The sequence below is a fragment of the Diabrotica undecimpunctata genome, chromosome 1, assembly GCF_040954645.1.
Source record: "Diabrotica undecimpunctata isolate CICGRU chromosome 1, icDiaUnde3, whole genome shotgun sequence".
Classification (NCBI taxonomy): Eukaryota; Metazoa; Arthropoda; class Insecta; order Coleoptera; family Chrysomelidae; genus Diabrotica; species Diabrotica undecimpunctata.
In genome coordinates this window covers 108,056,685-108,083,503 of record NC_092803.1, presented here as the reverse complement: position 1 = coordinate 108,083,503, position 26,819 = coordinate 108,056,685, and the positions used below count along the sequence as shown (strand labels likewise).

At 33.5% G+C, this 26,819-nt stretch overlaps 1 protein-coding gene across 1 annotated transcript; it reads left to right on the top strand.

Moving 5' to 3' along the window:
- The first annotated feature begins 215 nt into the window (after positions 1-215).
- LOC140434238 (uncharacterized) lies at positions 216-19,608 on the top strand. Its single transcript, XM_072522344.1, has 3 exons — positions 216-1,515; positions 11,270-11,467; positions 19,469-19,608. The coding sequence occupies exons 1-3, from the start codon at positions 216-218 to the stop codon at positions 19,606-19,608; spliced, it is 1,638 nt and encodes a 545-aa protein (XP_072378445.1).
- The last annotated feature ends 7,211 nt before the right edge of the window (positions 19,609-26,819 follow it).

Here is a 26,819-nt window from a genome sequence, read left to right as displayed (position 1 = left end):
TATATATATATATATATATATATATATATTTATATATATATATATATATTATATATATAGTCGGTAGCGGGTAGCACTCCTCTGCGATCCCGGTAGAGGACAGGCTGCTACAGGGAGTGGCGTCCCTGCCGTACGCTAGCTACTTACTTTCTCCTATGTCCAAGCCTTTAGGAGAGGCCAGGTCCCTAACCTATCTAATTTTCCCCGTAAATGACATGACACAAACTAGAAAAAGGCCCTTAGTCCCCGGCGGCCCAACGGTCCCTGGTGACGGTAGCCACCAGATTGGACCAAGGGCAAAGGGTGCAAGGAATCACCGGGATAGACACGGCTACCATGGACAACGAACACTGCATATTGCCACTTATAACGTAAGAACGCTTGCAACTGAAGATAAGCTCAATGAATTACAGGAAGAACTTAACTGCATAAAATGGGATGTATTGGGACTTTCCGAAATACGAAGAAAAGTAGAAAACCAATTAGTTTTAAAATCAGGACATCTGCTACATTTCATTGGAGAAAACGATAAGGCAGTTGGCGGTGTAGGCTTTCTCGTGCGCAAGAAACACCTAGATAAAATTATAAAAATAGAGAGTGTAAGCTCAAGAGTTGTGTACCTCATATTAAAACTTAACGAGAGACGCTCTATTAAAATTATCCAAGTATATGCACCCAAGACGAGCCATAGCAATGAAGAAATCGAAAACTTTTATGAAGATATAAATAGAGCTATAGAAAAGGATAAAACTCGCCACCTAATCTTAATGGGCGATTTTAACGCTAAACTTGGATTCAAAGGAGATAACGCAGAAGTGGCTATGGGCTCATTTGGATACGGTGAGCAAAATGATAGAGGAGGTGTGCTACTACATTTTTTGTTGCATCATCAGCTCTATGTGATGAACACATTTTTCAAAAAGAACCAACAACGTAAGTGGACGTGGGCTAGTCCATATGGTATAACAAAAAACGAAATTGATTTCATCATCACTAATAGAAATATTGTCCAAGATGTTACAGTAATTAATAAAATCACTGTTGGGAGTGATCATCGGTTGGTTAGATCAAAAATAATAATCAACATTAGACGAGAGAGGACAGCAATGATAACAGAGAGGAATTCTAATAAATGGAAATCGATAGAAGATAGAGTAGCTTATCAGAATCTCTTAACTTCGGAACTGAAAGAAGTAGAACATCTAAATGAAAATGCAATACAGGTGACAAACATGCGAATAAATAGTGCGATTCGAAACGCTCATAGAAAATATAAGGAAAAAGGAAAAAACAAGATGGATAAACTCACTCAAGCTACTAGAGATCTTATAAACAAAAGAAGAGAATTGAAAGACAAATACACAGATAATTTTATAACACTTAGACAGTTAAACAAAGATATCACAAAATCTATTCGAAAAGATGTCAGAAATTACAACACTGATTACATAACTCAAGCCATTGATAAAAATAAAAGTTTAAAAGGACAAATGACTGAAGGATCGAAAAATATTTGTAAACTTGTAAATAAAAAAGGAGAAACTACAACAAATAAAGAAGATATTTTAAAAATTGCTCAAGATTTTTACTCAGAATTGTATAAGCGAGAAGAACTTCCAGATCCTGATCAAAATCAAATACCAAAAGTTCAAAATGTGGGCTCAGAAGACATCTCAGATATCACAACAGAGGAATTAAAATCAGCTCTCTCGAAGATGAAAAACAATAAATCACCTGGAGAAGATGAGATAGTCATTGAACAAATCAAAGAAGGAGGAGGAACGTTAGTAAATGTGTTGAAAAAGATGTTTAATACTTGTTTGACAAGAGGCGTAACCCCTCTCAGTGACATAATGCAATAATAACCATAATGCACAAAAAAGGTGACATTTCAGACCTAAAGAACTACAGACCTATTAGTTTGCTCTCCCATACATACAAACTATTCATGAAGATAATAATAAAACGGCTTGCGAACAAACTGGATAGTTACCAACCTTGTGAACAGACTGGGTTCCGCTCCAGATACGGAACAAATGATCATCTACAAGTTATAAAAACGCTAATAGAAAAGTGTACAGAGTATAACATCCTATCTTTCTGAGCCTATCTTTCTTATATTCGTAGATTATGAAAAGGCGTTTGATAAAATGCTTCGAGCATTGGCTGACTGCCGCATTGACTACCGATATATCGCATTGATTAAAAGTATTTACGAAACTGGTACAGCTTGTGTCCGCCGTCATGAAGATATCAAGAAGTTTCGAATAGAACGTGGAATTAGACAGGGTGATACTATCTCTGTGGCCGGTCTCCGCTTTCGTGGAGGAGGAGCTCCGAACTGAGTAGGGGCTCTTCTGTACTTCACGGAAGACAGACTGGGCGGGGGATATCCTCAACCTCGACACGGCACGTCCCATATGGCTGATAGGGAAAGTTCCTGCAGATATGCAGGACAGGTACGAATAAGGCATTGCCAAATAAGTACCCGCGGATCAACTGAGGATATGACATTAGGCAGCAGTAATGTCATTACTGGATTAAGGCTGTGGGAAGTAAAAATCCTGTAGGCTTAATTGCAGATACTCACAGGCGACACTCACATTATGAGTTAAGCGGCTGTGATACTGCGATCTTAGGGCACTCTTTTGTCCTGGAGTTTGAGAAATCGGCTTCGAAGGCGGAGGAACTAAGACTTTTAGTGAACGGCATAAGGATGCAGAAGGCAAGGAGAAACCACTGCATTAAAGACTTCTTGTAAGTATCTCTAGTACAATTATCATGGTGATAAAAAACTTTAAGATTCCGACTACTGATCATGAAAATCGGAATTCAAGATCCGACAGGGAAGGTAAATCTAGCTCAAACCGTGAGGCCTTCCAGGTCGTTATCAAGAGAAATCCTCACGAACCAAACTACATTCTAGATGATGGATCTTTAAGAGTATTGCGAACAGCCATAAAGATAGGTACATGGAACGTTAGAACAATGTACGAGGCGGGAAAAATCTATAATGCCATTCAAGAAATGGAAAGACTCGAAATACGGGATACCGAGTTATCAAAGATCACAAAATATTCTACTCAGGAAATCTTAAGAACGAACATATAAATGGAGTGGGCCTAATTATGAATAATAAAATCGCCAACTGTGTCAGTCACTTTGCACCTGTATCAGAAAGGATGCTCTTAGTTCAGCTAAACACAACTCCCATAAAAACAAACATTATTCAAGTATACGCTCCTACAGCGGACGCCCCAGAAGAAATCATAGAAGAATTTTACAATGACCTTACTAATATTGTCAAAAGGATTTGAAAAAACGAAACAACACTAATAAACTTTAATGCCAAAGTTGGCAAAGGACAAAGTGGAAATTTAGTGGGATCCTTTGGTCTAGGGGAACGTAATGAACGCGGAGACCGTTTGATTGAATTTGCAACTGAAGAACAGCTCGTAGTGACAAACATCTTTTATGATCTTCCTCCAAGACGACTATATACGTGGAAATCTCCCCAGGATACTCCAGATCACACAGTACGAAATCAAATAGACTATATTCTTATTAACAAACGATTTAGAAACTCTATAACATCTGTTAAAGCGTACCCGGGATCCGACATAAATTCGGACCACAATCCACTTATCGCCAAAATGAAACTTAGTTTAAAGAAAGTTCAAAGACCAAAAATTATGAAGGACGATATTAACCAACTGAAAAATAAAACAGTAAAGAAAAAGGTACAAAAACGCCTAAAAGAAAAAACGTGGGCTCGTACAGAAAAACCATGGGCCCATACAGAAACAGATAACACAGATGTAGAACTAGAAAATTTGCACAAAAGTAAGTCAAGAAATAACAGAGAAATACTTAAAACCTGAAAGAACAAATAAAAAGGAATGGATGACGGAGGAGATTCTATGTATGATGGAAGACAGAAGAAACGATAAGAATTACTACAACAACATAAATAACGAAATAAGAAGGGCTATGAAAATAGCAAAAGAAAATTGGTTTAGCTCGAAGTGTACAGAGATAGAGTCATTACAACAAAAACATGATTCATTTAACCTCCATAAAAAGATTAAAGAAGCGGCAGGCTTATATAAACACAAGAACACTGGATTCCTGACAGATAATCAGGGAAACATAGTACTGGAAATAGAGCATAAAAGAGATATTTGGATTAAATACGTAGAAAAAACTTTTGAAGATATACGAAGTAACACTGGTATTACAACAAACACCAATTGCGAATCTGGACCACCATTTACAGTCGAAGAAGTAAAATATGCCATCAAAAGCACCAAAGATGGTAAAGAAGTAGGCCCTGATAATTTTCACTCAGAATTCTTAAAACTTATGGACTATGATGGCATAAAATGGTTGACAAATATATTTAACAGTATATATGATACAGGCGTGATTCCCCAAGAGTGGTTAGTGTCAACTTTTATAAATCTTCCAAAAAAACCCAATGCGAGAAAGTGTGAAGACTATAGAATTATAAGCCTTATGAGCCATTTACTTAAAACATTTCTAAAGGTCATTCACAAAAGAATATATACAAAATGTGAGGAACAACTAACAAGAACACAATTCGGATTTCGTGATGCTCTGGGAACACGGGAGGCCCTTTTTGCTGTACAGGTGCTATTTTAGAGATGCAGGGATGTGAATTGTGACATATACGTATGCTTTATAGATTACCAGAAGGCATCTGACAGAGTAAAACATGACAAATTAATGACTCTAATGCAAGAAATTGGAATTGACAACAAAGATCTTAGAATTATCAGAAACATTTACTACAATCAAACTGCCAAAATCAAAATAGAAGACCAGTTAACTGATAAAATTGCAATAGAACGTGGAGTACGACAGGGCTGTATTTTGTCTCCATTGTTGTTCAACATTTATTCTGAATGGGTATTTAAGGAAGCTTTAGACGGTTGTGCGAAAGGAATACTAATAAACGGTGAATGGTTGAATAACATTAGATATGCAGATGACACTATAGTTTTTGCCGATAATCTGAATGACTTACAGATATTAACAAATCGCATAACAGAAGTCAGCAACAAATACATAAAGCGCCGAGAAAGAGTCGAGCAATATACATATCTAGGCACCAATTTAAATAGCCAATGGGACCACTCAACAGAAATTAAACAGCGAATAATAAAAGCAAAAGCAGCATTCGTTAGAATGAGAACCATTTTCAACAGTCGAGACATATCATTAAAAACAAAATGCCGTCTATTGAACTGCTACATATTCACAGTTCTGCTCTACGGAATGGAAGCATGGACACTGACTGTTGCATCTATGAATCGGATCGAAGCTTTCGAAATATGGTATTATAGGCGCATCTTACGTATATCCTGGGTTGACAGAGTTACTAATGTGGAGGTCCTGCGTAGAATGGGGAAAGAATGTGAAATTCTCATGACCGTCAAAACTATAAAGTTGGAATATCTAGGACATGTAATGAGAAATCCAGAACGTTACGGCCTTCTCCAGCTGATTCTCCAAGGGAAAGTAAATGGTAAGAGAGGACCGGGAAGAAGACGCATTTCCTGGCTTCAAAATTTACGAAAGTGGTATAACACGACTACCACTGAACTGTTCCGCGCTGCAATAAATAAAGTAAAGATAGCCTTGATGATCGCCAACATCCGGAACGGATAGTTGATACTAATAGTGTATGTGATTCTTTAAAATAAATTGAGAACTGTCGTTTCTGCGTTTCTTCCTTTTATTATTTTTTTTGTTGTTTTCAGTTGATCAACAACTCTGTCAACTACTATTTTCTCACATCAAAATTCACATCAATAATTTCAAATGAAAATAATAAAAACGAATAAAACAATTATTCGGGAATTAGAAAAACGAATTATTATATATAATAAAAAAGATCACCAAATATCATAGTTCTTGAAAATAAATACCAATATTTAGATATTTCATAAAAATGTTTAAATGCATTTTAGTTTAAAATAAAACATAAATAAATAGATACACCTAATAGCAAGTACAGGTATGGAATAATCACTCGATCTAGAACTATTCCCGTTCCCATTGTACCAACATACGAATTCGATGGTATCTGAGTATAGCTGGAAGATCCGCAACTCTTTCAAAGTCAAGAGCTAACCCAACTGTCAAACCAGACTTAACGACCAAAGTAGAGAGATAGCGATCGAAATATTTATAAGTGATAATTATTATAATAACAAAGGAAGCTTTACTTTTAATATTGATTGCTTACAATGTATATTGGTTGTTCTGAACTGACTCAGAGGCGTATCTACTTAATAGGAAAAGGTTTGATGTTGTCAAAACAAACACAAAAAAATGATAACTAAATAACGAGAATTATATCCAAACATTACAATTTACACCACAAGAATTTGTACTCATGCTATTTATTCTAATGGTTATAATTGCTAGTCGGCGATCTAGTCTAATATTCTTTATTGATGTTCGGTTTTCCTCTTCATATGTTTCAATTATGATTTTTGACATTTTCTATCTCCTCAAATTTGATTCGTTTTTATTTCATATTTAGTATTCGTTCGTAGCTGACTCTTCCAAGTTTTAATTTACCACTGATTCATCTCACGTAATCCACCTTTACAATCAAAATTTTATTTCTTTTACCTTTTAATTTGATATGTTTTATTCTTGGCTAATGCCAAGAAAAAAACTCCTAAATATTGCAGATTTGTACACCACTGATTCTGCCATTTTCCAAGTTTAAGTCGTATTTTGTCCCTATGATTATTTAAATTTTCTCATTATGATTTTGACGCCTTTTATATTCCTTCATCTTTATGGGTCAGATGGGTATTTGATTATATGAGAGAATAGAGTAAAAAGCTTGTATTCTCGCACCGATATGTCCATGCTGCAACATTTTTTAATTCAATAAATATAAAATAATAAATAAACCTATATTAACAGAAAATTTTAAATTCGGGCAAGTATTATAATATATTACTATAAACAGCAACTTTCCTATTATATTGAGGGGCTGAGGAGAATGTTACGATAAATGTTATATTAGGAATGGACGTAATGAATATGCATGGATTCCAATTGGATTTTAAGAATAAGGTAATCAAAGTTGGCAACGAGGAAGTATTTCTTCATCCACATGATGACAACACTGTGCAAGCAGCCATTAAAGAAGATACAGTCGTGCCTGCGAGAAGCGAAACGATCATAGTAGCGCAGCTGCAGGGAATTGTGGACGAAGGGACACCTGTTATGATGGAGCCTTAGAACCATGACGACGAGGTTGGCCGTGGAATCATAATTGGAAAGGAATTGGTGACTTCGGCTAAAGAAATTTCTGTGAGACTTATCAATGTCAGTGACTACCCAGTGACCATCAAGAAAAAGACAAAAGTAGGAACTTGTGTACCTGTGACATCCATAATCCTTCAGGCGACAACATCTGATAATTCCAACGACAAATTCAACCAAATGGCTGCAGTTGCTGGACAGTCTCTAAATCAGATGGAGAAAATAAAATTACCGAAAGGAGGAAAGACGGAAAGAACTACCGTTGTTAAGCATAAAATTGATACTGGTAATGCTAAGCCAATTCGTCAAAGAGCTCGACGATTACCACAGGCGAAAAGAGAGGAAGCTGAAACAATTGTTCAGGAAATGAAGAAAGGCAGGGTGATAGAAGCTTTTACGAGCCCATGGGTCTCTCCGGTCGTCCTGGTTAAGAAGAAAGACGGAACGACGAGGTTCTGTGTGGATTACTGTTTGCTGAACAACTTTACCAAGAAAGATAGTTATCCTCTGCCTCGGATTAACGATACATTGGACAAATTGGCTGGAAGTAAATTGTTTTCTACTTTGGATTTAAAGTCTGGATACTGGCAGGTAGAAATGGACCTAGTAGATAAAGAGAAGACACCCTTCACCACAGGATCTGAATTGTGGCAATTCAACGTTATGCCATTTGGACTCTGTAATGCTCCTACGATATTTGAGAGGCTTATGGAAAATGTGTTGAGAGGGTTATCTTGGAAAACATGCCTGGGTTATCTAGATGACATAATTGTCTTGGGGGAGACATTTGAAGATCATCTGAAGAATTTAGAAAACGTTTTTAATCGACTTAAAGCTGCCCAATTGATGTTAAATCCCAAGAAGTGCCAGCTATTTCAAGGTAAAGTCAATTATGTGGGTCATATAGCCAGTAAAGAAGGAGTGGCCGTGGATAAGGGAAAAATCGATTCCAACAAGGAATGGCCAAGTAAGAAGTTTTCTTGGACTATGTACTTACTACCGGAGGTTTATTAAGAAGTTTGCAGATATCGCTAAGCCATTAACGCGACTTACAGAGGAAGCAAGAGAAAACCGCTGGGATACAGACTGCCAAAATGCCTTTGAGACCTTAAAAAAGCATTTAATCACAGCACCAATTTTAGGATATCCACTGCCAGAAGGAGAGTTCATCGTAGATACAGATGCAAGTAATGTGGGAATTGGAAGAGTGCTATCTCAGATTCAAGGACAGGAATGAGTCCTTGGATATTTTAGTAAAGTTCTCTCAAAACCTGAGCGGAATTATTGCGTTACGAGAAGAGAACTTCTAGCAGTAGTGAAATCAGTAGAGCACTTCTATCAATACCTCTATGGAAGGAAGTTTTTAATCCAAACCGACCATGCGGCCCTTAAGTGGTTGATGCAGTTTAAGAATCTAGAGGGTCAGATAGCCAGATGGATCGAATGACTCCAAGAATACAATTTCAAGATTGAGCATCGGGCCGGAGTTAGCCACAGAAACGCTGATTCTCTTTCCAGAAGGCCATGCCCAGCAGAGTGTTCCCACTGCAACAAAACGGATTCCAAGGAAGCAGCAGTGCTAAGAATAACGATGGTCAACGACGACTGAACGCCTACCAAGATCATGGAAGAACAAGAAAGAGATCCAGTTATACAAAAAATTCTAAAATGGAAAGAGGAAAACCGTCGACCACCTTGGCAATAAATATCAAACCTATGCTCAGTAGTTAAGACGTATTAGGCCCAGTGGGACTTATTTATCATGGAAAATAGCTTGCTCAAACGAGTACTGAAAAATGATGGTGGTTCAGAGAAGAGAAGACAGTTGGTGATCCCAAAGAGCAGAATAGCCAAAGTACTTCGTCAGCTATACGACAGTCCATCAGGAGGGCATTTCGCTGTAAATAAAACCATTCAGCAAATTCGGAAACGGTTTTATTGCATGAACAGTTCCGACGACGTAAAGGACTGGTGTAAGAAATGTACTATTTGTGCTACGAGTAACGGGCCTCACCGAAAAAGGAGAGCTCCTTTGAGACAATATAACGTTGAAAGCCCGTTTGAAAGAATAGCTTTGGACATTGATTGGCCATTTCCAGATAGTGAAAATGGAGGCAAGTTCATGTTGGTAGTAATGGATTACTTCACTAAGTGGGTCCAGATTTACGCACTTCCAGACCAGAAGGCCGCCACCGTTGCAGATTAGTTGATTCAAGAATATATCAGCCAATTTGGAGTGCCTTTGGAGATCCATAGCGATCAAGGAAGGAACTTCGAAAGCGATCTATTCCAAGGAATATGTGATAGACTAGGCATGAAGAAAACAAGAACTACAGCGTATCATCCGCAATCGGATGGTATGGTAGAACGGATGAATAGGACAGTTGGCAAGTATTTGACAAAGATGGTGTGCGATCATCGGCGAGACTGGGACCAATATCTTCCGTTCTTCACAATGGCCTACAGATTTGCTGTTAAAGAATCAACAGGCCAGACACCAGCCAGGGTCCTATTCGGACGTGAGATGCGACTACCTTGTGATTTAGAGTTTGGTTGTCGACCTGGAGAAGATGTAGCAGGTGAAGATTATGTGATTGAATTACGAAGAAGAATGGACGATGTACACGAGTTGGTCCGTTCCCATCTTCAGATCGCTAGCGACTGAATAAAGAAACGGTACGATACACAAGCCGAAAAGGGGTGCTTTAAGAAGAACGACAAAGTCTGGCTCAATAAACCCAAAAAGCGAAAAGGTTGTTCTCCCAAATTGCAGCAGTTTTGGGAAGGTCCATACCTCATTATGGAGTAGATCAACGATGTCATCTACCGAATAAGCAAGATTTCGAGGGCAAGGCCGATAGTAGTACACCATAACCGGATGGCGTCTTTCGAGGGTGACCACGACGTAGATGGAGAAGTGGAAGTAAACCAAGTCCAAGATGTGTCTGACCTCACGTTTGAGTAATTCATGGGGGCCTATGGAGGTACCGGTAAAGCAAGACATGATGTTACCACTGAAGAAAAGCAAGATCTACTCGCGCTTCCCGATGACTACTCGCTGGCCCTTAATCCAGGTCAGTATCAAAGACGCACCAGAGTTAGCATCCGTCTTTCGAAGAAAGTTCGGTCGAGTTGCAGAACTTCAATGCCAAGTACCAGCTCCCGGGAAAGTCTTGAAACTCCAAGATGTATCATGTGCACTGCCCGTGACCAACCTACCTACCGAGATGTATGGGAAGCCTTACTTAAATTGAGAGAGCACGTACTAGAGTCCGACGTGCAAAAGTTAGCCATGCCAAAGTTAGAGTGCCGCCAATTAGATTGGAGGGTTATCCGAAGTATGGTGGAGGAGATCTTTAAAGATACCGAAGTCCAGGTGTTAGTCTGTTGCAATCCGCATAGTTACTGGTGCGGAGAGAAAACCGTCCCTTGTCCCTTTATACAACTGGAAGTTGTAAAAGAGGGTCCAGTTACCGATACCAGCATACCGTTCCAGTTCCAGTCCCGACGAGGTTCCAGGAGGAACCATCTTTTAAGAGGGGGCAATGTTACGATAAATAATAACGCATATTATGACTCAAAACTGTAAACATGTTTATCTAATAAGTATTTTTCTAGTTTGCAATATCCAAGGGACCCCTACGCTAAAACCAGTTCCATGGCGTTCGAAATCATTCAGCAAGGGTCGTCGACCAAATTCTAGTAAATTCGCCGCTCAGCTGAAAGACCAGTCCGGAGTGACCTTCTCGTCTACTCGAAGGGAATCGCCGGAATTCTCGAGTAACGGCATTTTATATTTAAAGAGGGAATTTTGTTGAGGACAGTTAGTTTTGAACATCGCGTCGAGTTTTTAAAATGTAACGCACGCATTGTAATAAATGTATATAAATTATATAATTATTAGTGTAAAATAAATTAGTCATAATGTACAAATAAAGACTTTAAATAAACTTGTAAGTGATAGATTCTGATAAGGAATTCAGTGGTGCTCGTTCTGAACACAGTATCCGCAATACAGATTCTGAGCACTCCACACAAGATCTACCCAGTGATCCTGAAGATGACATGGAAGAAAGCGGCCAAGATGATGGTTATCCAAGATTTTATGGCAAAGATAAAACACAATGGTTGAAACATAAGAAACACACTCCCAAAGGTAAGACCAAAGCTTGTAATATTATTACGAACTTCTTCTTCTTCTTCTTCTTCTTTTGGCACCATAACCCTGGATGGATCTTTGCCTGTCTGGCTATGTCCTTCCATTCAGATCTCTCTTGTGTCCTTCTTCTCCATTGTCTTATGTTCATTGTTTTCAGGTCGTCTTCCACGTCATCCAACCATCTCGTTCTGGGCCTTCCTTTTTTTCGCCTTCCTATGCGCTTCCATGTAACATTTTCTTTGTTGTTTTTGCATCGTTTTGTCCTTGCACATGTCCCAGTCATGACAGTCTTTGACTTTTCACAAATCTTACAATGTCATAACCTTCATTTAACTCATTAACCTCGTCGTTTCTCCTGATTCTCCATGTGCCATCTTTCTCTTGTACCGGGCCATATACTTTCCTCAGTATTTTTCTCTCGAATGTCCTGAGTTGGGCTTCATCTTTTTTCGTCATTACCCAAGTTTCACATCCATAGGTTACTACGGGTCTAATCAGTGTTCTGTAGATAGTCATTTTGGTTCTTTTAAGAACCAAACCTAGGGTTCATCACACCAAACACCAAACGTTACACCAACATTACACCAAACATTACGAACTTACCTGGGGTAAAAGCAAAAGCAAAAGGAGCCAAAACCATATTAGAATGTGGAAATTGTTTTTCTCGGATGCTATGATCAATAATATTGTAAAATATACAAATCAAAAACTGGATATGATGAGAGTGTTTTATACTCGCCCTAAGGATTGTCCTGCTGTTGACTACGACTTTTGTTCCTTGCTGGGGTACCGAGAGCGCAACATTTAAATACTGATGAACTCTGGAAATTAGATGGCTCAGCTCCAGATATTTTTGCAGCTACTATGTCCAAGAAAAGATTTCACCAAATAATTTAAGCTGTAAGATTTGACGACGCCACTAAGAGGCAAGAAAATTCGGCAGTTGATAATCTTGCACCCATTCGAGAAATATACGAAATGTTTGTCACTAACTTATCTGGTCGGTGGTCGATGCAAATTTACGCAGTATATAGCCAATAAGCCAGCGAAATACGAAATCAAGATTTATGCCTTGGTGGACTCTAGAACATTTTTCACACAAAATTTCGAAATTTACCCCGACAAACAACCTAAAGGACCATATCAACTACCCAACGATCCATCTAGTGTAGTAAAAAGACTTATACGACCCATAAGTGAAACCGGTCGAAATGTAAGTACGGATAATTACTTTTCCTCTGTACCCTTAGCCAACTCTTTATTGAACGACCATTGCTTGACAGCGATACATACTTTAGATAGAACAAACAACAAATTCCCCCTGAGTTGACAAACGTAAAAGAAAACCTTTATGTAGTAGCATGTTTGCATATGGTGACGATGGAAACAAGTGTGTACTTGTATCATATGGACCAAAAAAAAAATAAGAATGTACTACTACTTTCAATACTACACAGCGATGGTTTCATTGATGAAAACACCAAACAGCATACCATGAAGCCAGAGATTATAACTGATTACAACCTCACAAAAGGTGGAGTGGATGTTGTTGATAAAGTGAAGACAGAATACTCGATGACTCGATTTAGCAATTGCTGGCCGTTTATTGCGGTGTTTTTTTGCAGCCTACTAAATATTTCAACTATAAACAGCCAAATAATTTACAACAATAACACTAATATTGTAACATCTCGAAGAAGCTACATTGCGGAAGCAACTTATAATATCCCATCTTCAACGACGTCCAATATACCAAATCTGCCTTTTCAGGTGAGACTCAGGATCCGGGGTAACTCCAACTATAAAACCAAGATGTTCTTTACCCAACATTATTGTACTAACTGTAAGTTGCCGATAAGTAAAAAACACACTGATTTAACAAATTTTACTTGCCACCACTGCCTAGAAGAGAAAGAAATCTAATTTTATGCGTAATGCGTACGCAGTTTTAAAAAAATATAAGTTTATCGTTTTTTGTGAGTTAATAGCCAATAAACTTAACCAACAAGTACTAATGACTCATTTATTTGACCTATACCCATATGTTAGATAAAATCTAACACGCGAATGATGGCGTAATTTTCTGAGATGCGAGTGATGGAGGGTTAAAAGTTTGCCAAAAATTACTTACCTAATCTAAAAATTTTAATTGAAAAAATCTGATGAAGATAAGAGGGTTTTTGAGCATTAAAATGTATACTCAAGAATTTTTTTTATTTTTTAAATCAAAGAATCGCTCAGGAAAATTTGTTTTGGAAAAAATGCATTTTTTTGCGATAGCGGACCTCAACGGCTATCTAGCGAGCTAAAAATTTGGCTAAAGGAATTTCTTAATATGTGCCTTAACTTTTAATTGCCCAACCCCAAATAAAAATCTAGCCGAGTGCAGATTTTACAGTTTTATCCCGCCATAACTTTTTTTTACATAAAAGTGCTACTGTTCAAAATTATCTCAGCTTTCCACTTTTAAAGTCCTATTTAACAGAAAGTCTTATTTAATCTAGTAAAAACAAGTTAAATCAAAGACAAACAAAATTAAAGCAATGTTTTTTTATTTTTCTGTAATAATTATGTAATCTAGCTCTGTCCGAAAAATTAAAGGATATCCAAACTTGGCTGCGAAGACAATTATGTGTTCTATAAATCGCTGATTCTTTTTTTCATTAGTGAATAGGTCAACAAACTTTGAAAGTCTTTTTAAAATGTTAAAATCGGTTAATTTTTGAAAATGAAAATTCCATAAATAATATGCAGGAATTTAAGGCCAAGTTTATTAACTATTTTTGGGGAGAAAACCAACAGGCTAGTTTCAGGGAACGGTTGTATTTTGGGAAATTCAATTATGAAAAAAGTACCAACTACAATCTGTACGCAATGCAGTTATTCCAGACAGCACAATACTTAGAACCGGCTATGCGAGAAGAGGAGATTGTCCTATACATCGCCAGGCAATATAACCATAACATGGCGGAAACAATAGCTCTTCACAATATAAAGACGATGAAAAGTCTGACAGGATATCTTCAGAGGATTGAGAGGAGTGTAGGGACGCAGAATCGAAATGGACAAGAGCAAGGGACATATAGGAATAACACAGCAAATAGACAGGAATATGTGAATCGAGGGAATAATTATAGGGAAAGAGAATTTGAGAGACAAAATAGAAGCAGGGATTTTACAAATAGGGGAGAGAATATGAACAATGCCAGGAGAGATATCGGAAGATATAACTGGGAACGTAGACAAGGGAATCCAAACAATGATAGAGGGAATAACTGGAGACAAGGAAATGACAGAGGCAATAATTGGAGACAGAACCAGGGAAATTATCCACAGGAGACGAGAAATAGGGAAGCTTACAGAGAAGGGAATCCAAGATATAATAGGGGGGAAAATGAGGAGAGAAGACAGGTGAATGTAGTTAGAACAGAGGAGAATAGGGGGGAAGCAAGTGTTGATGCAGAAGGGAGAAATTTTGTTTAGACCGCTCCTATGTGCATAATATTGTCTACTTATCAAAGTATGAACATCCAAGGGAGTTTATTAGAGATACTGGGGAATTAAATAAAAATAATAACACTAATACTTTAAAGTTTATTGAAGGGTACATACAAGATTCAGTATACAAGTTATTATTAGATACAGGTTCAGAAGTAACTCTAATCAACAAAAACATTGTAAATAATTTAAATAAGGACAATATTATGGTGATAAAAACAAATAAATTATCATTAATAGGGGCGAATAATAAAAAATTATATGATACTAATAGTTCTATAATCTGTAATGTAAAATTGGGAAATAAAATGTTTGAAATACAAATGTTAGTGGTAGATCACTTAAGACATCCAGAAACTAATAAAATTAGAGGGATATTTAATATAGAGGGAATTTATAAGTATTCTGAATAAACATACAAGGGTAGGCAATATTATGACACGAATTTGGTATTATAAGATATAAGTTTTGTAAATAGAAGGATAATTAATAAATAAGCATATCTTGAGATAAATTTGATAATTAAATAATTTATTAGGAACAGATGTACAGAATAATGATGAATTTATATAAACAAAAAAGGTTGATTTATTTTCAAGTAGATTTATAGGAGTTACAAGTATAAATAAATGAGCAAAGTACTATGGACAAATCGATATTTTGTAGAAATTGGGAAATAGGGAATATTATAATGATAAATAGTATATGCGGAAATAAGATGAAAAATAGAATTATATGAAATATTGAAATATGAAATATAGAGAGTTATATGTAGAGATGATGAAATGAATATTATATGCGGATATAAAAAGAATAAATAATAATGCGGCAATGAATAAAGATACTGAAATAGTATATGAAATAGTATATAGGGGAACAATTATAAGAATTTCTACGAAAATAGTACAAGAAATAAATAGTACAGGAAAAGAAGTAAAGAAATTGGGAAAGTACTTGGAAATTTGATTCTGAAGTTGATATAATTAGTGAAAGATTTGTAGATTTTGTTTGGAGAATTCTGTATTTGTCATAGAGTAAATTATAAAAAAAAAATATTCAAGAGATATGCTTATTAATAAAAGTCAGTTTATTGTTATGTTAATATTAATAAAATATTTAAGTTTACCGGTAAGAATTTAGATTTAGTAAGTGCTGATAGTTAGCACTGAACAAAATCCAAATTGGGGGGAAGTTGAAATGATTTCAATATGTTAAAAAGTATACAACTTAAATGGATTTTTATATGAGTTTGTTGTTCATGAATTTCATGAAGCCATCACAATGTGGGTTCGACTTGTTCGAAATAAAAGAGAGAAAAAGATTAGTAAATTGTTAAATAAATTAATTTTGACTTACCTGGTATAGTGTTAATAATTTCTGAATAGTATAGTTGCCTAGTGTATAGGTGAATCGTCTAAACCTTAAAAAGAACAAAAAAAAGAAGAATTCTTAAAAAATATTTAAACATAGAAATTTTGAAAACGTCAGAAAATAAACTGTCAAGCAAGTCTATGGGAGCTAAATTAATAGGGGTTTTGTTAAATAAGAAATTACAATGATGTGGAGATGAAAAGAATAAATTGTATTAGCATTGTAATAGAATAAGTTTTATATCTGAACATTTTTTTTTATAAATTCCCAAATTAGATGTGATTAAAGTGATTATGAGAAATTAATGTGGATTGACAAATGTGTCAGAACAGGACAGTTTTATGGTTTAAAAAAAAAATAGAAGACGAAAAGAAAAAAGAACGTTGGTTGCTGTTAGCAACGGATAATAGATTTTGGGGGAGGCCGACAAGAAATTTTGAAAGGAGAGTCCTGAAATTGTGGAATAGGTCGGGAGTGTTTTTTTAACTCGTCTAAAGAGAATTTTAGTTTTTCCACAGTTTCCACAGCAGAGATATCCAGAATTTGTTCCAGAGAGTAAGAGAAACAATTTAACTTATAAATTATTATTGGAGTACAGAAATGTCATTTAAATTGAGAAAATTAAAATTCATGAATTAACATAATTGCGATAGGCCTTAAAAAAATTGAAAATATTAATGATCATTAAATTAAAAATAGAATAGTACGTACCTTAACTTCCGAAGAGAGGATTGATATTCCAGTTTCACCAATTATTTTGCGAGTAGTTAGTTTTCTTTAAATAAATCAGAACTGTTTTAAAGTAAGGTTGGATAATAATTTTGGGGATCATTTGAAATTTTGATTATATTTGAATGCAAGTTAAAAGTCAGCGGAATAAAGTGTTCATTTTCTTTTCTTTATAGTTCATTTAAACACTTTATAAAGTTGCAATATTTATTTAGTTTTTAGGTACTTGTATAGAGTCTCCACATTTTGTAATAAATTTTTATTGTCACGACTCTAAACCACATTAAGATTTATACGATTCCTATTTTTGTAAATTTTTAAAGGCAACCCAAGTTGCAGACGAATTTTATTGTTTATATTAAATTTGTTCAATATTAATAAATAACGTGCTTCATTTGGGTTAATTTATCAAAGGTCTAAAGTAAATTTTGGTTTAATTTCTTTTTGAACTCTACCAGGAGACTACAGAGTCGACGTCACACAGTGACAGATTGCTTAGAACACATAATTGAGCTAGCTGAGGTATATATTAAATTAAACAACGAACCACAGATTTTAAAAATTACAACATTTATTATAAAAAAAAATAAAATTAATAAAATACAACTTTTTCAATATATATATATATATTAATATATATATATATATATATATATATATATGTATATATATATATATATATATATATATATATATATATATATTATATTGATATAAACAATAATTGTTTCAATAATTTTTGATAATAATTGAAAAATTTATATTAATATTTTTATTAAATTATGAGTATATTGATCGTAAAAGCAAGTTTAAATAGAGAAACCTCTTAATTGTGTCTCTTGTTATATAAATCAGCAATTTATCAAACAAAGAATTTTACACTTTAACATGCAAAATTTTAAAAATTTTTAAATAGAACTAGAGAGCAAAAATCATGAAAGGTTTGTCTGTGTTATTGTTTGCCAGTAGTTTCGATGTTTTTTTTTGTAGATTTTCATCATCCAGCCAGTTTCAATGGACTAATTATTGATCTTTAATCAGAGCAATACCAAACGCTATCTATAATACACACAGATGAAAACGCTCAAAGCAATATACAATGCCACTTATTTTCATCTAGAGGCCCATCGCGACATATGTAATTGACAGATAATACAGGACCACGGATAAAGTATTGTCACATTTAGGAAAAATAAAGGTAACAAATCTAAACTTTCACATGGTCATTAAAAATTTCATGCCCGTACTTGTCGCGATTAATATCTGCCTACCACATTGGGTATCACTTATGGGGGGTTGAAAACTGGACAGAAATATCTCGGCTGGAGATAGGGTAAGCAAGCAAACCGAAACGTCTGCGAACGGCTACTCTTGATTTGGTTGGAGAGCTGGGTCGTAAGTAAGTGAATAAAAGAGGGACTGGAAACGGATAACTACAAAGAAAGAAAATCAAAAAGTACTTACATAGATTTACTGGGCAACACAACACAAGAAGGTTCCTAAACTATTTAAATTGGACGTTTACAAAAATCTTCTCGCAGAATGGAAAGGAAGGCTTTTCTTTCCTAAAAAATATAAAAAGGGTTAAAATATTTTCTAAATTCTAAAGGAAATAATTCTACACTTGGTTTAAAGAGAAACATCACATATTTATTATTACTTCACCATAAACAGTTAATACAAATAAAATTAACAGAATTTAAAAACAACTTACAATGTTGCTATCAGTTTACAACAAACTCTAGACGTTGGGGACACTACAGGAATTTAAATTATTATTAAAATGAAAATATCTAGATTTTTCAATAGAGCTTACATTGAGGTTAAGCTTCAAATACAAACAAAACAATTCAAAATTTATGGTTATGTACCAAATGTCCAAAAGAGATACTGCTAACTGTCATATGTCAAGATTGAAATATCAAAACTTTTTGAAATATTAATTAAATTGTAAAATTTTTCGCATTTAAAAGAAGAATAATATGACAATTAGCCAATCCATGAAATTTATAATTTTATTTGTTACAATTTTTCAACTTGTCATGAAAGCAAATTTCTTTATTTTAATGAAAAATGTCTATTTTTACTAAGTAAAATTTTAAGAAAAAGTACCTTGTATGGCTGATATATTTACTTTAAGAAATTCTTGGGATTAGACTTGGATTAAAGCACTGCAAAAACAAACACAAATGCGTCTCACTTATGCTGCAAAATGGTCTGAGATGACCAGAGAAAACAAATAGACGATTCTTTGGAAGTTGGGCACTGGATTTTGGCCTCAGATTATCTTGGATGACAAGAAACTGTGATCTTTAAAGCTCGGCTTCTCAAGTTCTTTCTTAAAACCATGTGGACCTCTTAAATTGTTGTAACGATGTTTTTTAAATCTGTGTGTTCAAGTGTTCAATCCCAACTTAAACCTGACTTCGCTACACTCTTGTACCAGCTCTGTGGCCTTCATCAATCTTTTCGACCAGTTTTCGCAGCTGGCCAATCGGAATTTTGTCCAGTGTCGTCTTTCACAGGAAATTGGACCTTAACATTGCTTGGCTTTAAATTTATACATAGCCAGGGGTGTACCAAATAAATCTTAAACATTAAATATTCGATAGTTATAAGGAATTTATACATGCTACAGTGTGATATGAAAATATATATCCTAGATTAATAAAACGGTTAAAGAATACAATTCAAATAGTTGTTTATCAAATTTTATTAGGACAATTCGAAACAAAGTACAAAATTATATAACGTGCATGTCTAGTTTCAAAATACTTTTTGCACCTTAAGCCCAACCTTGCAGGCTCAGCGTTTTTATATACATAATATTTATCCTAGTAAACGGGTCGATTCTTCATAGACCGATATGATATAAAATAGTAAACAGATACGCAATCGAGGTCAATAATAACAGTAGTTCATAGTTCATTTTAGCAAGTCGGTTATTGTATTCAAGATGTAAGCAGACGTAATTAATACATCGTTTAATAAGTAATGTCATCTAGAAGTTATCCCGTTGTAAATAAGAGCAAATAAATACGTAACATCACAATAATTTAATATATTTAATCCTCTCCCAAGTCAAGATATAGTTGTGTAAGAAATAGCGCCAATCCATTTACCCATTAATATGGATGCAATATGCCCATACCTTTTTACATTATACGTGGACAAGTTTTACAGAATGATTTGGAGTTACCTTCAATTTTATGATCAAATTTTAAAATACATTAATAATAGGCTTTGAAAATGGTTTTTGCACATTATTCTCAAACTTTTACTTTCACATACGAGAAAATTATTTTACTATTTTCACAAGCATACTGCTAATCTACTTTTATGAAATAATATTCTAAAATTTATAAACCATGCTTTTTAAATGTTAAATAAATCTTGCTCACTAGTAGAAAAAAGTTTTACTGGAAAGAATAATATAAAGTTTATTATGACCGCTTATGATTTCCTTCTATAATAAAGTATAAATTATAAATATGTATCTCGAAAGCTCCCATAAAACCCCTTTCAAAGCAAAGCTTGTCACTCTATCACTTTCTTTATGCAATTAATAAAAAATTCAAATGAGGACGTCTTTACGCTGATCCTATGAATAACCCATCGGGTGGCGGAATTTGCATAAGCTACTAAAAACTCAGCGAAAATGTCTCTCATTCAGTCGTGAAGTTTATTAGCCTATAAATTGTGCTCTCTTTGTCGCTTGTATAGATTTGCTGCTAGTTTTGAGTTTGTATATCATTTTTTTATTTCTTCATTCAGGTTTTTATGATGTGATTGCATACAACATACCTTTGAATATGTACATGCTTTGGATGAAAAAGATTTTTTGCATTTTATGCCGCTTTACCAGCGTCGTAGAAATAAGACTGATGGGAAAAAGCATGCTATACTAAAAGCAAAAAGACCTGTTATAATTTTTTTTAATTCCAATAAATTTATAATCTGTATCAACTATACAATAAGTAAATGATTTGACAACTGACTAAAAAACAATCTACTAATATGTGTTTATTAGAAACAATATTATTAAACTAAAACTTTATTTTAACTAGGGGATTGTTATTCACTACACTTCACTTCACTCTAGTATCTTTTAGGTAGGTCATTAGGAACGAAGCGTTTCAGCCTGCTTCTGGCAATTGGATCGATGATTAATTCCACTACTAAGACGTTTGGATCTCTGCGTAAGCGTAGTTCGTAGTTTTTAGAATAACTATTAATTTCACCTTTAATTGTCACTATTTTTCATTGTTTTGAGATCTTTCGAAATACTTATTGCAATTTAGGACGTACCATATAGCGATTACCATGGTAATCATGCGTAACACTTTGGACTGGAATCTTTCTAATATTTCGATATTGGACTTAAAAGCTGAACCCCAGAGTTGCATTCCATAACTCCAGGCAGGCTTTATGACTATCTTGTATATTAGAAGTTTATTTTCCAGTAACAACGTTGATAAATGGTCCATAAGCCAGTTCATTCTGCTGATTGTGATTCTCATTTGCTTTCTTTTTGTGAAGATGTTTTTTCCATGTACATAGTCTTTTGTCCAGGTGCATACTTAGGTATTTGGCATCTTCTTCTTGGGGAAGTTGCTGATTGTTACGGATTACCGGTGGACAGTGGTCTCTGCGGTTTGTGAATGTAACGTGTACCGACTTACTTTATTTACTTTGATGTGCCATTTATTTACCCACAGCTGGATATTATTTAGCATTCTCTAAAGTCGATGTGAAGCGATAATTGGATTAGAATGTGATGTAAAAATGGCGGTATCATCAGCATATGTTGCTATGGTGGAGTTAACTGTCATTAATAAGTCAGTAGTGTATAAAAGGTACAGGACGGGTCCAAGCATACTGCCCTGAGGAACACCAGCCGGCAATGGATTGACGCTAAAGTATTCTCCATACTCAGTCACGAAAACTTGTCGGTTTTGTAGGTAGGATTGAAGAATCAGGAAATGGTTTTTTAGGATTGGAAAAACAGCTACAAGTTTTCTGATTTTTGGAGGATGCCAGACCTTATCAAATGCCTTGGAAATATCCAAAAATACCTCAGAACAATACAGTTTGTCTTCATGGTCTTGACGTATCTTTTTTGTTACTCGATGTATTTGTTCGATGGTTGCGTGTCGCGGTCTGAAATCGAATTGACGATTTGGTATTATCTGGAGATTTTTCCATGGTTTAAGAAAACCTCAACGGAGCTGTTTCGAGCCACAGCGAGCAAGGTCATGATTGCCAATATGATTTCCAACATCCGAAACGGATAGGAACCAGAAGAAGAAGAAGAAGATTTTTCAGTACGGGTTCTAATTTTAAGAGCAAGAGCTAGTCAAGTAGTTTTCCTGGAATTAAAAACAGACTAATTAGTGGTGGAAATATAGAAAATGGCACTATTTACAGGTTTCCCAGGCTTAGGGATGAGTATAATTTTCGCTAGTTTCCACTGAGTCGAAAAGTGACCGGTCCCTAGAAGGGAATTATAGATTTGTGTTAAAAACTTTAGCCCTTTGGTGGGAAATTCTTTAAGAATTGAAGTTGTAATGAGATCATTATCAGAAAACTTTTTGACTTGGTTGATTTTAAAATTCGCAAGTGATATTTCAAGGAATTGACTTCCCAGGAGGTTATACATAGCATTGTCTTCCTCAGGATTTAGCCTAGAGGGATGTCGTTGAAAAACGCTGGATAAGTGGTTCGCAATCTTTTCAGCCTTTTCCTAATTAGTTTGACCAAATTACCATTTTACGTACGGATTGGGAGGATATAAAGTAGTTAGGTATTATTGACTGACACGTTATGTAAACTAAAGTTTTATTTTGAGGTTGCAGTCATTATTAGGGCAGGATAAGTAAAACTCTTTGTTCTTTTATCAATCTTTCGCAAAATTTCTTTGCTTCTTCAGGATATGCTAAAATATGGTTACAATTATTTTATCAGTAAACACAATGAAATTAGAATAAAAAACATTGTATAAAACTAGCACAAAAACTTACAACATGAGGTTATACCATTAAATTTTGAAATTCACAAAACATTTAAACTCAAGTATATATGTAACAATAAAACACTGAAAACTTTGTTTTCAAAACTTCCACAAAATTTCGTGGAAGTTTTGAAAACAAAGTTTTCAGTGTTTTATTGTTACATAAAATGAATTTCCATCAAGTAACGGTCGAATCCATCAATTATCAAGTATATATATATATATATATATATATATATATATATATATATATATATACATATATATATATATATATATATATATATATATATATACATATATATATATATATATATATATATATATATATATATATATATATATATATATATTTGTTTAATTTTGTAAGAATCATGATTGACAGTAATTATTATTTTGATGTTTAATTTATGTCAGAAAGACACTCGTTTCTGTTTAATATATTTTTTGTTATTGATAACTAGTTTTCGATTGTTGTATGGTTGTGCACAAAGTGGCGCCAAATATGAATATTTAAATTTTTTGAATTTAGTCAGGAAATTTAATATTAGGGAATTATAGTATTAAGTTTCGTAAGACAGAACGTAATTATAGATATTGCTTAGTTTATCAATATCAGTTTTATTAACGCAATGATATTTATTTATGCATAACATTTCCAATTCTCTTTTATTTAATTGGTTTTCACATCTTAATATCTTAGTTTTATTGAAATTAAATGAATGATTAATGATTAATTGCATGATCAATTAATGCACACGTATTTTTATTATTTTTAAGGTCACTTTTATGTGATGTTAGTCTGCCCATTAGATTTCTAGATGTGTGTCCGATGTATGACTTATCACAATTTTCGCATGGTATTCTATAAATACCATGCGAAAGCTTGATAAAAGAACAAAGAGTTTTACTTATCCTGCCCTAATAATGACTGCAACCTCAAAATAAAACTTTAGTTTATATATATATATATATATATATATATATATATATATATATATATATATATATATATATATATATATATATATTGTTATGATGTGTTTTTTGTTTGAATGATGAGCAATGAGTATTTTTAATAATATAATATATAGGGTTTTTATCGCGGTTCTCAAAGAATTAGCTTGTAAGTACTGTTTTAAATTATCTTCATTATAACTATTATGAAACACATATATATCTAACCTAGTCAATGTAAATTTAAAATAAACTATCTTTAAATTGATATTCTTATAAAACTAATTAAATTCTATGGACAATCTAAAATTTAAACAAAACTATCTTCAAAATTGAAATTGTTATGACACTAACTAAATTATATTAACAAAATTTTGTACCTTTCTTTCACTGAATGCCTAAATGAACTGTTTTCCACTATATATATTCTAATCACCACTGAAAGTCTTCGTACTTCGGTTATCCTTGTTTTTTGTGAAATTACTTTTTTCAATTATCAGCTTCTACCAATTTAAGATATAGTTTTCTTCACCAGCATTTATACACCACCAACCAAACCAGCAAACAGCATTTATATTTATTCTTCTTTTCAATATACCAATATCCAATTATTATAAGTTGATTTATACTGATCTCCAACCATAATATAATTTAATTTCTTCCAATATACCTTTTTTTTTATCTTCAATAATTATTTGTGTATAATTATAAATGTGCATTAAATTATATGCATAATTTTTAATCTTCATTTAACTCACTATATTAAACTATTGGACTATTTGTACTTGATTCACTGACTCTAACTAACTTTCATAATAAACTGCTTGACTTCTGACTAAAAACTTCTAAAAACTGCCATCTTGAATCCAAATCACGGGTATTTATATGTTTTTGGATTTCTAGAACCATCTCGTAAGATATCATGTTCTATTCAGTTCTATTTAATACATGTCTGAATTTTCTGGAACAAACCATTTCGCAAACATGGCCATCTCCGGAGATCCAGAGAATTCCATTCTTTTCTATTAATAATTTTGTTTACATTTAGGCTTTTCAGATCAGAATATATAATTAAATTAGTAACTTAACATTCTAATTTAATAAAATACACATTTCAAACAATATATTATTATAACCCACTTTATATTCGTAAATATTCTTAAACGTCACTTCAGAGTATAAATATCTGTCAATCTCCGAGAGTATTTTTGGTTGCCTAAGCACATGGCTCACTTATATATATTTACAATATTAAAATACAACGTTTTACAATTATTATATGCTAATTTATTAAAAATGCCCTCACATAAATATATTTTTATTAAATTCTCTAGTATATAACTTATTTAAAACAACCAAATATCTAATATTATGTAGTATATAACTTATAAATTATTTTCTATAAACCCTAATTGTCACAATACCCCAAAAATAATATTTAAAATAAATAATTTACTTATTATTTTTTTAAATATTAATTTTCTCATACCTTATTAAATTTAATAAATCAAAATTTTTTTTTTATTTATTTAAAATGTGTTAAATCCATCCCCGTTCGCTGTCTATGTCAAAACAGAGAACAACGGATCACAGTTCGGCTATTCTATGGTCAAACTGTCATATCAAATGGAGAGAATAAAATATAACCTTAATTAAAAATATAATGGATATTGTGTTCTGTTTATTTATAGACAAAATCTAGGAAGTATTTCCATTCAAAATAACTTTCATCAATATAAATTGGTAAGTCTTTCCACTTTATTATACTAGAAAGACATTTTTATAGCAATTATAGTATCAATTTTGTGTCTAACCCCAAATTATGATTTTTAGGGTACAAACAATTTCCATATGTACAAAATTCAACAAGTATGATGTCAAATTTATTCACAACAAAGAAATCTACCATCTATCTATGAAATGGATCTATCAGTAAGTTATTAGTGTTATTATATTTGTGTTAAAGGTATAGAAAATATTATTCAATCTCTTCATGATATTGAAAAATGTCGTTGATATGAAATATGCCTCTTAGTCTGTTCTCTGCATCTATTAACACATAACTATTTAGTCCATTCTGATTTTCAATTGTATATGGACCTTCAAACATTGGTTGTAATTTCTTACAACGGTTTTCTTTAACATTACTTTTTCTAAGTGAACGAATTAACACTAGGTCTCCTTTTTGAAATGTGATTGGTTTTTTTTATATTTCGATTTTGTCTTCTGATATATTTTTCAGCTTTCCTCCTAATTCGGTTATTCACTTTCTGCATTACTTGTTCTAACATATCCTGATTATATTCACTAATCCACTTTCTGTTTCCTATATGGCCAAACATTAAATATTCTGGTACTTCCTCTGTATTCAAATTATGTGTATTATTTAAAAAATACTCTACTTGTGGTATATGTTGCTGCCAAGTTTCGTGTTGATTTTGGCACAGTATCCTTAAATATTTTATAACTTCTTTAATATATCTTTCTGCAGGATTTGCCTGAGGATGTCTGATACTTGTAAAATGAATGTTGATTCCCTTTTTCTCACAAAATGCCCGAAATTTTTGGTTGTTAAAATATGTAGCATTATCTATTATGCAATTTCTAAATGGTCCTATTTCTTCGAAAAATTGATTAATATATAATTTTAATGTTTTAACATTTGTTCTGGAGCAGGGATATAGTTTAATAAATTTTGTATATAAATCAACTATCACTAGTATATGCTTTTTTCCTGTTGGACTGAGAACTAAATTTGAAATAAAATCCATGGAAACTGTATTT

What these genes read in the sequence shown, in the direction of transcription:
- LOC140434238 (XM_072522344.1), top strand. Translation starts at nt 216, where the DNA reads ATGACACAAACTAGAAAAAGGCCCTTAGTCCCCGGCGGCCCAACGGTC. An exon ending in TGAAGGATCGAAAAATATTT is followed by an intron (nt 1,516 to 11,269) that starts GTAAACTTGTAA and finishes TAAACTTGTAAG; the next exon opens with TGATAGATTCTGATAAGGAA. An exon ending in TAAGAAACACACTCCCAAAG is followed by an intron (nt 11,468 to 19,468) that starts GTAAGACCAAAG and finishes TGTGTGTTCAAG; the next exon opens with TGTTCAATCCCAACTTAAAC.